At 31.8% G+C, this 13611-nt stretch overlaps 1 protein-coding gene across 8 annotated transcripts in view; it reads left to right on the forward strand.

Moving 5' to 3' along the window:
- hppy (MAP4K3-like protein hppy) overlaps positions 1-13611 on the forward strand; it is a 126983-nt gene that overhangs the window by 42132 nt on the left and 71240 nt on the right. For all 8 annotated transcript variants that reach the window (XM_075355153.1, XM_075355154.1, XM_075355155.1 and 5 more), the window contains exons 7-9: positions 554-635; positions 4180-4287; positions 11721-11793. In XM_075355153.1, the coding sequence (XP_075211268.1) occupies positions 554-635; positions 4180-4287; positions 11721-11793 (263 nt within the window). The remainder of the gene's footprint in view (positions 1-553; positions 636-4179; positions 4288-11720; positions 11794-13611) is intronic.

Below are 13611 nucleotides of genomic sequence, written 5' to 3' on the forward strand. Positions count from 1 at the left end.
CTTTGCAAAGTGGAAACACTGCTGGGAAAAGTGTGTATAGGGGAGGGGAAAACTTTGAAGGGAACAAGAACCTGTAAAATTAATTATAAAGATTGAAATGATAAAGTTTGATTATTTTCTGAACAGACCTCATACATGTTAATACTGGCATGTATGTATGAATTTTATAACCCCCTTAATCTTTCAATCAATTTGATGCAATTATCCAACTGCATCTTTCTAAAAATTAAAATAACCTTTTTCTCATATTTTTGAAGATTTATAAGAGAGGAATATAGAAAAAAAAATGAATTAGAGAAAATATTCAGGATCATTGTTATAGTTGATTTATAATGTTAATGACTGTTGGACAGTTTACAGCATCAGTAAATTGTTGTTGCTTGTCTCTTTCTTCTGAAATGTTACTTTTTTTGCTTTATACAAATTCTTAGATGCATGTTGACCAAAAGAGCTGGCAAATAATCATTTAACTGTACAACAAGAAAATATGTTTAACGTATATTAATTGCTTGTTGCTTTTTTTTTATCAGCAGTTTTTTGTCTTTTTTTTCAGGAGTCCAACTTTCCATAATTTTGTTAAAACGGCCTTAACTAAAAACCCTAAGAAAAGACCAACGGCAGAAAAACTTCTATTGGTAAATATTTTCCTGAATTTTTTTGTATGAAAGATAATATTCTAACTTATGTGTGGTTAATAACATCCAGAAATATTTATAAAGAAAAATTAATTTAATATCATTTTCAGTGGTGATGAATTATTTTATTTGTTTAAACATTTTTTATGGATGGGAAACTTGCTTGCTTTAAAAATTTAATTCCAAAGATTTTGTTTAGAATATTGTGTATTAAAATTTTGTATCGTGTTTAATAATTGTTTTATTTCCAAAGTATGAAAACTAGAACTTGCTGATAAGGGTTTATTGACTGCAGATTATTATAAGGGATTTCCAGAAAGTAAGTTGCATTCTTAAACTGCTGAGATTTTTACTGAGATTTTGTTGGTGCACATATGTGGTGGGTGAGTTATTTGATTGTTGATAAGGCACTAATATCATTTTTATACCTTCATACATAGTACATATGCTCATGGTTTATGTTAATGTAAAATTGATATCCATTGCGTGTGAAATTTAGTTTGCAATTCATTTCTTGAATAACATTAAACCAGTTGAAATGTGCCATCAAATTTGTGATGTTTATCAAGAACATGTGATTGAATAGTATAATAACAGTAATAGTATACTAATGAGTGAATAGTATGGAGATGGGGATGATTTTAATGAAGAATATGAAAACGTGCATATGGGTGAACAGAGCGGATGACCAACTTTAGTGATTTGTGGTGTAGTGTAGAGTTGAAAAGATTAGGGAGAATAGATTGTTCACCATGATAATCCTCACTCTCTACATTTTCCAGAAATTTCATGTACATTTCCTCAAGAAATTGTTTAAAAAATGGAAGTATCAGAAATGGTGTACTGAAAGTAACAGTGGGTGCTGAAAGTGCTTAGGACAGCACAGATTAAATCAGCTGAATAGTGAGTTGGGCTATTTGACTTGATACAGAGAACAAGGTGATGACTTCCTGAACTGCTTAGTTGTCAAGGAAGAGACATGGGTGTCACAGGCACACCAGAATCAAAACAACAATCCATGGAGGAGGCACACCTGATTACCAACAAAGATAAGATTCAAGTCAGTGTTTTCCATTCAGAAAATCATGCTTATAGTATTTTGCTTTACAACCTATGTGGTATTATGCTGTGAAATATCCTAGAAACTGTGTTGTTTAATCCAGAATAAGCATAATGGCATGCATACTTTGGTTGTTGTATTAATGATGATGACCCACCCTTTGCCTTTACCAGCATCATCTCATCTGGGAACAATTTATCATCCATTCTTACAGCCCAGACCTTAAGTCAAGCAATTTCCATCTGTTCTAAAGTCTGAATTCCTCCATGATTGCCATGGAAGTAGTTCCATGATGATTCAATCAGAATTTATGATCCTACTTTCTGGATATTACTCATACAATACAGCAGTTGTGAAGAAATCCGAAGTCAAGTAAAAACTACTTAATTTGATATTTCACGAATATAAAAAATAATTAACTGAAGCAGTTATTAGAGTAATTTTATGGTAGAAGAAACAGATAACGGCATAAATAGTTTTCCTATAAATTATCCATGATGGAAAATTCTAGTGTAAAAAAGTTGTGTAAAAAAAGAATATACATTGAAGTTTTTTATATTTAATAAGCTCTGGGTAATTACTTTGCATGTCATATACTGCATGGTTTTTTCTTTTCAATAAATGATGTTCTAAAGTGTGATATTTACAAATTAGTAAAAATGTTTACTATAAAAAATTTTTCATAATTAAGAAATTTAAAACAATATAAAACTATCCTTTTGCTTTAATTGCTTACAGCAAGGTTGCATATTGTTACATTTTTGTTTAATTTCACAAAGTGCTTTGTAAGTGTGTTTGATCTTTAATAATTTAATTTTTTATTTTGTAATTTAATCTTTCTGTTTTTATAATTTATGTTTTTTCTCCGTCAGTTTGTAATTATCAATAATGATGTTCACTAATAGAAATTCACATTGCAGATTTATATAAGGCATGTTTTTTAAGTGATTATTTTGAAATTAGAAAAATAAATTGAAAGATAAATGATTTATTTTAGCCAACAAAAGTCTACACACCTTTTTATTTTATCTCATTATCTTCCACACATTTTTGACATCATTTTTAACATTTTTCTTATCCTGTTGTTGTCAAATTCCACTGCTTGTTTCTGAAACCATAGTTAGTACTGCTGTTTTTCATCATTTTCAAACTGCTGCAATCTGAGACATTTTTTAAATGGATGAATGTGGTAATAACTTGATGCTAGATTAGTGATATAAGGGGGAAAAATTACTTCCCTTAATTAGTGATTAATGGGTAGAAAAAAATTACAAACCAGAATTTTGTCAATTGGAACAGTTTAAGCTGTTAAATCAAGTCAAGCATTACCATACAAAAACATGACCCCACTTGATAACCAGACATATTGTTTATTTTGAGTAGCACATCTAAGTTTCAGCAAGTCCCTTTTTATGACTTATAGACTGATTCTGGATCTTCAGAGGTGGCTGGACTGCAAGCATGGGAAACTGGGGTACAAGCTGACCCAGTTCCTGACTGATCACAGTTACCTTAAAAGATACCTGTGCTCATATGTATTGAGCTCTCCGTGGAGTGCGACTATTGTGTGGAAGGAAGGGACACCACAGAACACATGGTATTTCAATGTGATCAGTCAGCATGCCTAATAGAATTCGGCATGCTTACCCCAGATAACATCATGGGGATCATTGTGCTGCAGACTGAACGGGCGGTGTAGCTGGTGCAGCCCCCCTACAGGAATGAACTCCCCCTGCTTTTTTTTTGTAGTTGTGTTTTTACTAGAAGTATGTTTGGCCCCAAGAAGAAGTAAATTGAAAAAATCTCGTTTTTACAGATTTTCTTCAGTGCAGAAAATACATCAGTACAATGTCTTTCTTATCCCAGAAAACAATGTATATGATTTTTGGTAAAGAAGGTACTTTGTGAAATGACATTTTCTTTCATGAAAAAATGTCATTTTTTCATGAGTGTACCCATTACATTGCTTTGATTTGGAATTTTTATAGAAAGCCCATGCTTCATACTCAGGGGTGATAGGGTTAAATAGTTATCCGCTTAATCATCAAAAGTTGCAAACAAACTTTTAAGCTAAAAAGATTTAAGCCAACAAAAAATATATTGCAGTGCAAACCTCAGAGTTAATGAAATTATTTATTGCAGCAATCATTGTAAATTACTCATACACCATAACAATTATGCAGCTGATGCCAACTAAATCCTTGAAAGCTGGGTATTGTCACATCGAAGCACTATGCATGCATAATTCTGTTTCATTGCTGCTATTACTTGTAATTTCAAAATGAATCTTACTTTACCTGTCTCATATGACAGGTTGAGAACAGCTCTTGAGTATTTTATTTTATATTATTAAATTTTTGTTGGAATATTTCTTTTTTTCATAACAAAGTATTGTTCTATATTTAATATTATGAGTAATGTGTGATTTAAATAAAATATTATTAAATACAATTATAAAATTATTGTTATTGTATTTCTTTTCAGCATCCTTTCTTTTCTTGTGATATGAGTAAAAGATTAGCTTTGGAGTTGCTGCAGAAAGTTAGTAACCCATCCCATTCATTTACAGAACTGGAACCAGATGATGATGGGGTAATATTATCTTTCTGAATATTATTGTATTTCAAAAAGAATCCTTAATCATAAAATGTATTTATATTACAATAAGTAATACACTAATTAACTAATTTGCAACTTTGTTAGTCAGATGCAAGATTAATGTAATATATAACAGGAATAATTTAATTTTTAAGTAGTGAGCTAAAAGTATATTCACTTATAAAAATCAGTCATATTCAGGCTGGGTTTGAACATATTAGTTTTTCTTTGTGGTGTTGGAAATGACATCTTTGTTCCTGTTAAATTAATTTTCTTTCAGAATCGATTTCAGGTAAGAAAAAAGTGAAAATTGGTTGATGCCAAACCAGGAAAGTATGGTGAATGTTCCATTGACGTGCCAGGAACAATGTGCTGACAACATTTTTAGAACTTTTTTTTTTAAATTGATAATGCATTTTTAGTTAGTTGTGGAGAATATTGTAATAATTTTACACTGATCTTCTGATCAGTAATAAACTACTGATACTAAAACGATCTCCATCTGTAACTTTGAAAACACTCAGTATTTTTATCTTTTATGTTTGGTGTCCACTATAAATATTGTAATTAATGATATAACCTCCGTGGAAATGCAATTTTTCACTCTTAAATTTATATTTTAACTATAATATATAATAAAATATTTCAAGCAATGTTAATATCTCTTGAAAATGAAAGTAGTACTTGATGAAAATGAAGTAGGTAGACACTCATGTGGTGTTCTTAATTAGATCTGTGTTTTGTAGCAAAAAAAAAAAAAATTTAAATACCTTCTGACATGTTGCTCCAAAGGAACATTTATAAATTGGACATGTGTATTTTCCCATTAATTCAGCAACTTGCGAAAAATGAACATGAGCATTTCAAAGGCTGTGGAAAATAAACATTCAATAAATAGTGATCTGGGATTTGCTTTGATGGGAGCAAAAATGACTCCTCCTCCATGTTATGGATTGTTTTAGAATCAATGAAGCAATACACCACTGTGTTATATTACTGCACCCTGATAATGTGGTAAGTAGTATAAATATTATTCTCAATTATACGTTCTTGATCCTGATGAGGCTCCAGTCCAAAAATTTTAATGACAGAAAAATGTCAGTGCAATGAAAGACTGTTACAGATACTAAGTTTATGACCCAAAATAATCTGTTTGCAGATGCATTTGAAATTTATCTGCATTCTACAACTGTAAATTATTTCTACTTTATGAAGGTGAGCAAGAGAGCGTTCAGGTTGCTTATCTGAATAATGCATTCTGTTCTAATGTATCAGTAGTCATTGTTCAAGATCTAAAAATTATCAAAGGAGATAAAATGCATCACAATTTAATGAGACTGCCATTATATTTGAAAACGTAGATGATAAAATTGCCTCTCCACCAAGACTTGCTGATTCATTGTCATGCAAGTGCAAAGACCAAAACCTGAAAGACAGAAAGAAATCAACATTCTTGACCCAAATTTAGAGCCTTTGTGTATTCTCTTTTATCCAGTATGGTGATCAGAGCTGGGAAATTGTCAAACCACTGCAACATAGACCAAGAACTATTTTTGGAAATAATAGTAAAAAAAAATACCGGCTGGAAATATAAGGTTAAGAGTCACCCAGATGCAGTACTATGAATACTATCTTTCAATTCATCTTGAATTCAATCAGTTTTTGAGTGCAGGGAAGCTTTATGGAGTTACATTGTTGACTTGTATATAAAGATTGATGCTAACAGATTGAATTATATATAAGAATCAGTCTCACCTTAGGGTCAAAAAGTACAAGGATCTAGTGGATGAAATCCAAAATGCTGAGAATAATGAAGATTTACTTTCTTGAAAAGCTTTCATTTTGCCATCATCATTTCAAGATAGCCCATGAAATATGATTTAGTGCTATTAAGACTCAATGGCAATAATTACAAATTATGGTAAGCCTGTTCTGTTTGTAATAACGTGAAATCCAAGATGGGAAGAAATTTCAGAAAATTTAATCAGCCAGTCATTAAGTAGAATATCTTCTTGAATTATTAGCAAGAGTATTCCAACTAAAACTGAAAGACTGATGAATTGTGACAAAAAACACAGATTTCTGGTGTTCCGGTATCAGCCGGAGGCCATGTAATTGAATTTAAAAATGAGGGCTAGCTCAAACATATCCTTTTAATTCTAAAAGAAGATGAAGCAAAATTACCAGAGAAAATAGATTGAATTGTATCAGTAAAACTTCCTAACCCAAAAAAATTTCCGGCATTGAATGAAATTATTGCAAAACAGATGGTTCCTGGACCATATAGTGAAAAAAATCCTAATTCACTCTGTTTGGAAGATTGTAAAATGTACTATGGAGTTTCTCAAGTCAAGTCTCTAAAAAGAAACAGTAGCATACAAAGACTGTTATGCTTTATACAATTCTTATCAATCAGTGGTAAAACCTCAACTGCAGGCAGTAAGCCTATTGAAAACAGCTAGATTGTACCTTATAAGCCATATCTCTTGCTAAAATATTACTGTCACATTAACATCAAGATCCGTGCAAGAGTGAAAAGCATCAAATACTTATTCAAAGGACGCAGTTGTGGAAATGTTTACATAATTAGAAAAATATGAGGTATGATGTAGTAGTACAAAGTCACATTGATTCCAGTTCGTAAGTGCACCAAAAGCAATGAGGCAAATATTTGGCTATGATATGCATCAGCAATTGCATTATGTTGTTAGATTACCTAGGGTAATAGGGTTACCTAGGATAATTGCTCATAGGGTTCGTCTTCCCTATGAGCAAAACATTTTTTTCCATTCGCACAATTTAAACAAAGATCCCAGTGCAATAATTTGAAGTGCTCAAACAGTTACAATGCTTACAGCATGGTTTCAAGTTAAATATGAACAATAAAGAACTATACAATCCATTTTATTTAGTGAAACACCAAAGCATTTTGTATTTGATCAGAAAAAAAAGAATGGCATCCATCAAAAACATGGTTGGTATAATGTTTTAGGAAGAATATAGAATATAGAATATTTAATTAATTAGTAGGTCTGAAAAGTTCCCAAACTAAATTTCTGTAGTTGATACAAGTAGCACCATCTCTTGGACAACCAAGGAACTATATAGCACGATGTCTGATGAGTGTGTGCACAAAATTTCATCATATTTCACCACTCCAGTCTTGAGTTATATTCGGCTGTGGATGTTGTGTTCATGTGTAACCTTGTGTGAGCTCGTGATATGGAATAGAGACTTTCTTTTTACTGTTTAGTTTCTGGTAATTACCATTCAGATAATACTTCAGAGGATGAATGAGGATGATATGTATGAGTGTAAATGAAGTGTAGTCTTGTACAGTCTCAGTTCGACTATTCCTGAGATGTGTGGTTAATTGAAACCCAACCACCAAAGAACACCAGTATCCACGATCTATATTCAAATCCGTGTAAAAATAACTGACTTTAGTAGGACTTGAACACTGGAACTCTTGACTTCCAAATCAGCTGATTTGGGAAGGCACGTTCACCACTAGACCAACCTGGTGGGTTCATGACATGGAACAGAGCATCATGATAAAATTTTGTTTTTGACTTCAAAAATCTTTAGTTGAAACTTATTCTAGATATAGCAAGCATTTGGTGATAAAGCCGCATCTTGTACTATAACATACATATGGTGGAAGTGGTTTAAAGACAGTAGAGAGTCGTTAGATGACAACAAATGAAGCAGAAGGCCATTAACGGCTGTTCACTACAAAAATGTTGCGAAAGTGTGCGCACTCCTGCTCAAACACCTCATCTTACCCTTTGGGCCATAGCAGAAGAGCTAAACATCAGTAAAGACGTGGTATGTACAATTCTAACTGAATAAATGAACCACCAAAAGGTGTGCTCTTGTTTTGTTCCACACTTCTTGACCGAAGAACAAAAACAGGTACATCTTTCTTGCGCTCAAGACTTTGTTGCAACTACTGATAGCAACCCAAATTTTTTGCAAGCACTTGTAACTGGGGATGAAAGCTGGTGCTTTATGTATGATATGCAAACAAAGGGTCAATCCATTGATTGGTTGAGTCCCGGAGCACAAAGACTGTCAAAAGTCAGGCAGCAAAAATCAAGAGTGAAAACAATGTTGATTGCATTCTTTGACTCAGGGTTTGAGTCATAATGGATTTGCCCCAATTGGTCAAACAGTGAAATCTAAATTCTATTTGGAAGTAGTGAAATGCCTGATGTGTCGAATTCGGCCTGAGTACTGGGATCCGGGCAGTTGGACTCTCTTGCACAACAATGCCCCACTGCACATGACAACAGTTTTAACACATTTTTACTCCTCAAATCAAATCACTGTCTTATCCCACCTGCCCTACCTGACTTAGCTCCAACAGACTATTTTCTGTTCCTGAAACTTAAGTTGAAGATGAAAGGCCGCTTTTTCGATGACATTCCGGCCATCTGAATGGCTTGCACCGAACAGTTGAAGGCGATCCCACAAAGTGATTTCTCCAGTGTTTGACAGGCTCTACTTGCACTGCAACAGTGTTTAATTAGAGAAGGGTTCTACGTAGAGGGCTGATGTGATTAAATTCCTTTATCTCTCTAAATCTGTATCCTTATTTAATTTAGTTCAAGAACTTTTCAGACATACTGTGTATTCAGTCAACCGTGGCTCTGATATTGAAAGGTATTCTTAAGGATACTGCTGCTCCATGTCTCTGTAGCTTCCAGTTTTGAAGCTTGAAGAAGAGTCAGTGACGTTCTGTTTTCAAGAATCTGCAATGCGAAGATGTTTCCTAAAAAAATTTTGGAATCTTAGAAAAGTTGTAGTTGAAGCATTAGTTTGTGGCATGATGCAAGAACTAAGAGATTTATTTGACACATTTAAACATTTACATTTTATTTTTATCACCACCTAATGCAAAACAACTGTTTAAAAAATATGATCACCATTTTTCAGGAGGTATTGCAGATATATATAAAAGTGACCATGTACAATGTATTATACAATGTACTAATGTACATTGTACATTATTATTGTATTATGAACATTGTCAGAACTTAACACTAAAAGAAATTAGTAGCGTTAAAAATTAACAATAATTTGTGCTATAAATGCCATCTTTCAATGCCATTGTGTAATATTTCACTAACTCCAAATACTAATTTTGATACCACTGTAAAAACTAAAAGTTTCCAAAATAACAAGTAAACTAAATCCAAATCAAAAAGCAGAGTAAAACTATTATGTTGGCAACTACCAATCAAGAACTTCCGCAAAAATGTTTTTCCTTGGTAATTTCAGAGACAGTGGAAAAACTTACATATACAATACCCTTCGTAGTACTATTTGTGGAGAACAAAGAGATGCTTTACCTGTTGCATCCATGGAAATTGGTGCTAATCTACTTGAAGATGGAAAAATTTATTTCAATCAGTTCAAATTAATACCACCTTTAACTGAAACCTCTACTTCAAATATTAAGTTCAACTCTTGATTCAGAATTGATTTGATAAAGTAAAGAGATAATTTGAGATGAAGTTACAATAGCTTCCGGTTTTGCTTTTACTGCAGTTGATTGACTACTCTGCTGAAAGAAATTATGAAAAATGAGAAATCTTGTGGTGTAAGGTGATTTTAGGCAAACTCTTCCTGTTGCCAAATGTGGTAACAGAACAGTCAAAGTGAGCATTAAATTCCATCAACTGTGGTGAAAAAATTTAAGTGTTAGGATTTAAAGATAATGTTCGCTCAGTGATCTCACTTTCAGCGAGCAGCTGTTATGGCTTGGCGATGGTGATCATGAAACAACTGATGGTTTAACAGAGGAAATGATTAGAAATACCTTCCCTTATTTTATTTGACAAGAGACATAGCCTGAGAAATATTTGGTGACAACTTAAAAGTTTCTGATTGTTATGCAACTTGCTAAAAAAAAATCCGTTCTTTGTCCCAAATATAGATGTAGATACTAAAATGAGAAATTATAAATCTTTTAAGGAGCAGCAAGCACATATTTAAGTTACAACTCTGTTGATTCTGAAGAAAGTACTGAAGAGTATTATCTAGTAGAATTTCTAAATGCGCAAGAATGCCTGTTCATGAACTGAAATTAAAGGTAGGAGCTGTCACCATGCTTTTGAGAAATCTTTATACAAATTTATGTCTGTGGAATAGAACAAGGTTAATAGTTAAGGAACTGAAATCAAGTTTGATTATTATGGAAGAAATAACTGGTTCGTTGTGAGGTGAAACCCAGATTCCCCTAATTGATCTTGCACCTACCCTTCCCTTTATACTAAAAAGATGACAGTTTCCTGTAAAACTTGCATTTACTATGACAATAAATGTTAAGTATATAATTACTTTATAGTTGTATGTTGTGTTCTCAAGAGTGTGAAGATTAATTAGATTATTACTGTTTCAAACAAAAAGTGCTAATTGTAAGTAATTTAAGTTTTGTCCTATGTTAATGTTCAGATTTCAAAGATTGAAGTAATGATCCTTTTAGAATATTTGGCTTGTTCATATATTACATATGCAAGAATTATGTGTCATGTTATCTATTTCTCTAAAACAAGTTGAATTTTATTTATTGGACTAATTCATGTGTATAAGTATTTTTTTCTACATTAGTGTCGGTCTGATGTATTGTTAACCATGATTACTAAACAGTGAAATACATTTTAAAAAATCTTTCCGGTTCTTTTCCTTTGTTTTTATCTATTGAAGTTTTCTGAGGCATAATTTTAATATTTTAATTTGATTTAAGTACATTGTGGTAATAATTTTTAACAAGGTGGTTGATTTTGGGTAGACAATATACTAGTTTCCTCAGGCATTCCCTGGATTGGTTATTTGTTCCTTTTACTCCCTTCTTTCCTTATCCCACTAGATTGCTCCCATGATAATTAAGGCAGTTGTCATATTGTCTCTATCTGTGGTACCCAGGCTGACATTGTCTAGCAGCGTATCTTCATTTCCTCAGTTGGGCTTTACTACTATGGCAACTTAGCATATGAGCTTGAAGGTTGTATAAAAATCCAACTGGCTGAGCTACCTGTTGAGTGTAATAAGGTTTTGTGTTCTTTTTACAGTTTAGTTATTGTACTGTAATAGTTTTATAATCACACTGGGTTGAGAAACCTGGTGAAGATGCCGGTTTGAAAATCTCCTCATTTTCTATTTCAGTGAATGTTTCACTGAATTAATTTTTAATTCAATTAGTTTAATATATTAGATAGTTAACTTGAATTAGGTTTTTATCAAAAATGCACTAGTGATTTATCTGATTTTTAAAAATGTTTCTTCTTATTTATTTATATTTAACTGAGTCTTATATTTAAAGTGTGCTTAAAAATATTGCATAGGAATTATTACTCTTCTAAAATGGTGAAGTTAAGTTTTCTCTTACTTATGATATAAACCATTTTTTTTTTGTTAAACAGGCTGTGCCAAATGTTCCTCAGAGGATAGCTTCTAGGTTAACGGCTAAAGGAATACAGCAGAGGCATATTTCTGGTCAGTTAATAAACTTAATCTATCAAATTCATTTGAGTTATCAGGATAAAATGTATATAATTCTTCATTTTTATTTTTAATTGCATTTTAAATATATACTGTTTTTCATGATTGATTCATGAATTAGTTACCTGCTGATGTAATATACTGGTTTCTGAAACGATAATGCTGTTTTGATTTGCTGAGACTTAAGTGTAATATGATATAAATTAAGTTTCTTTTAATTTATTTAACATTTTTCATCTGCTGCTGAAATATTATTAAAATGACTGCATTAAATATTAATTATTCAATCATTATTGTTAATTAATTACTTTAATAATAATAATTGGTAAATGTTATAAGCAACACTGAAAAATACAGTCCTTATTGAAAAATGATTTAATATAGGTGTGCAAGATATTTTGCTCATATAACATAACGTTTTTAGACTGGATCATCAGAATACTTGTACTGACAGAATCACAGTTTGGTTTTAAGTGAAACAGAAGTAGTAATTGTTTTAAAAATGTCCACTGACACTCAGATGTGTATGGATATTTGATTATTGTGTACTTATGCTCATGCATGTACAGCAAGCATCTGACTATATATTACACTTTGATTCATGTTCATGTGTTTAAGTGCTTCCAGTTTTATATGGTTTACTGTGTATCTGCTTAATCTGTTACTTTTATACTTAAGTTATTATAAGAGCATGTGCAAGAATGCAACAAATTCCTTTTTAATATAAACAGATCAGTTTTATACTTTTGATTTATTACAAAAAAATAAATGACGGATACCAATTAGCATGTTAAATTTTGTGGAATTGAAAGTGTTGATGAAGAAACTTATGTAATATTGATATCTTTAATAGGATTCACACAATTTGATACTACCACAATTGTTTTCAGTAACTTGTGTACAAAGTGCTAGGATTTTCATTTTTTAACAGATTGCCTTCACTTACGTATTGAAGAAATTATGGTATATACTTTAAAAATTTATGTTATAAATTAAGTAAGTATGAAAAAGTGTAAATTTATTTAATTTAATAATTAAGAATATCACTTTTGTTTTAATTACAAAATTACTATTCAGTAAAACAATCCAGTAAAAGAAATTTTTAACATTCCTATATCTATGAATCCATTCTTTCCTAACCCTTTGTATATTGATAATTACTCATTACAGTATTTTTTTACCTATCTTACCAAACGTTTATTAGAATAAATACAGTGTTATCATAAAATAATGGTGCGGTTTTGAACATGGTTTAAATTAAAACAGAATTACTTACAGTTTGTTTTTTATTTTTTAAATTTGTCGTCTCAAACATTTTTTTACATAATTAATAAATTTCAATATGTGCACCCTTAGTCGCTCGACAAATGTCCAAACGATACTCATCTTCTCTCCAAACATTGATTAACATTTCTTCGTTAATGGTTGTCATTGCTTCATTAATCCTGTTTTTTTAGTGGTTTAGGTCGTGAATTTTTTGTGTATAAACAACGCTTTTGATGTACCCCCACAAGAAAAAATAGCAAGGTGTCAGGTCTGGACTCCTTGGAGGCGAAAGTACAGGTCCTTGCCGGCCTATCCATCGATCTCCAAATTTTTCGTTCAAAGCGTCTGTGACCAATGCATTGAAGTGCGGGGGAGCACCATCTTGTTGGAAATGAAGTTGATGCATGTTTTCGAGTTCATCCAGCTGAGGAAAGCAATAATTGGTTAACATGTCAAGATACACAACTCCATTAATTGTTTTTTCAGCAAAGAAGAAAGGCCCTATTACACGATTTTTCATCACACCACATCAAACATTAACTTTAC

This window comes from Lycorma delicatula, chromosome 2 (genome assembly GCF_047948215.1).
Source record: "Lycorma delicatula isolate Av1 chromosome 2, ASM4794821v1, whole genome shotgun sequence".
Taxonomy (NCBI): domain Eukaryota; kingdom Metazoa; phylum Arthropoda; class Insecta; order Hemiptera; family Fulgoridae; genus Lycorma; species Lycorma delicatula.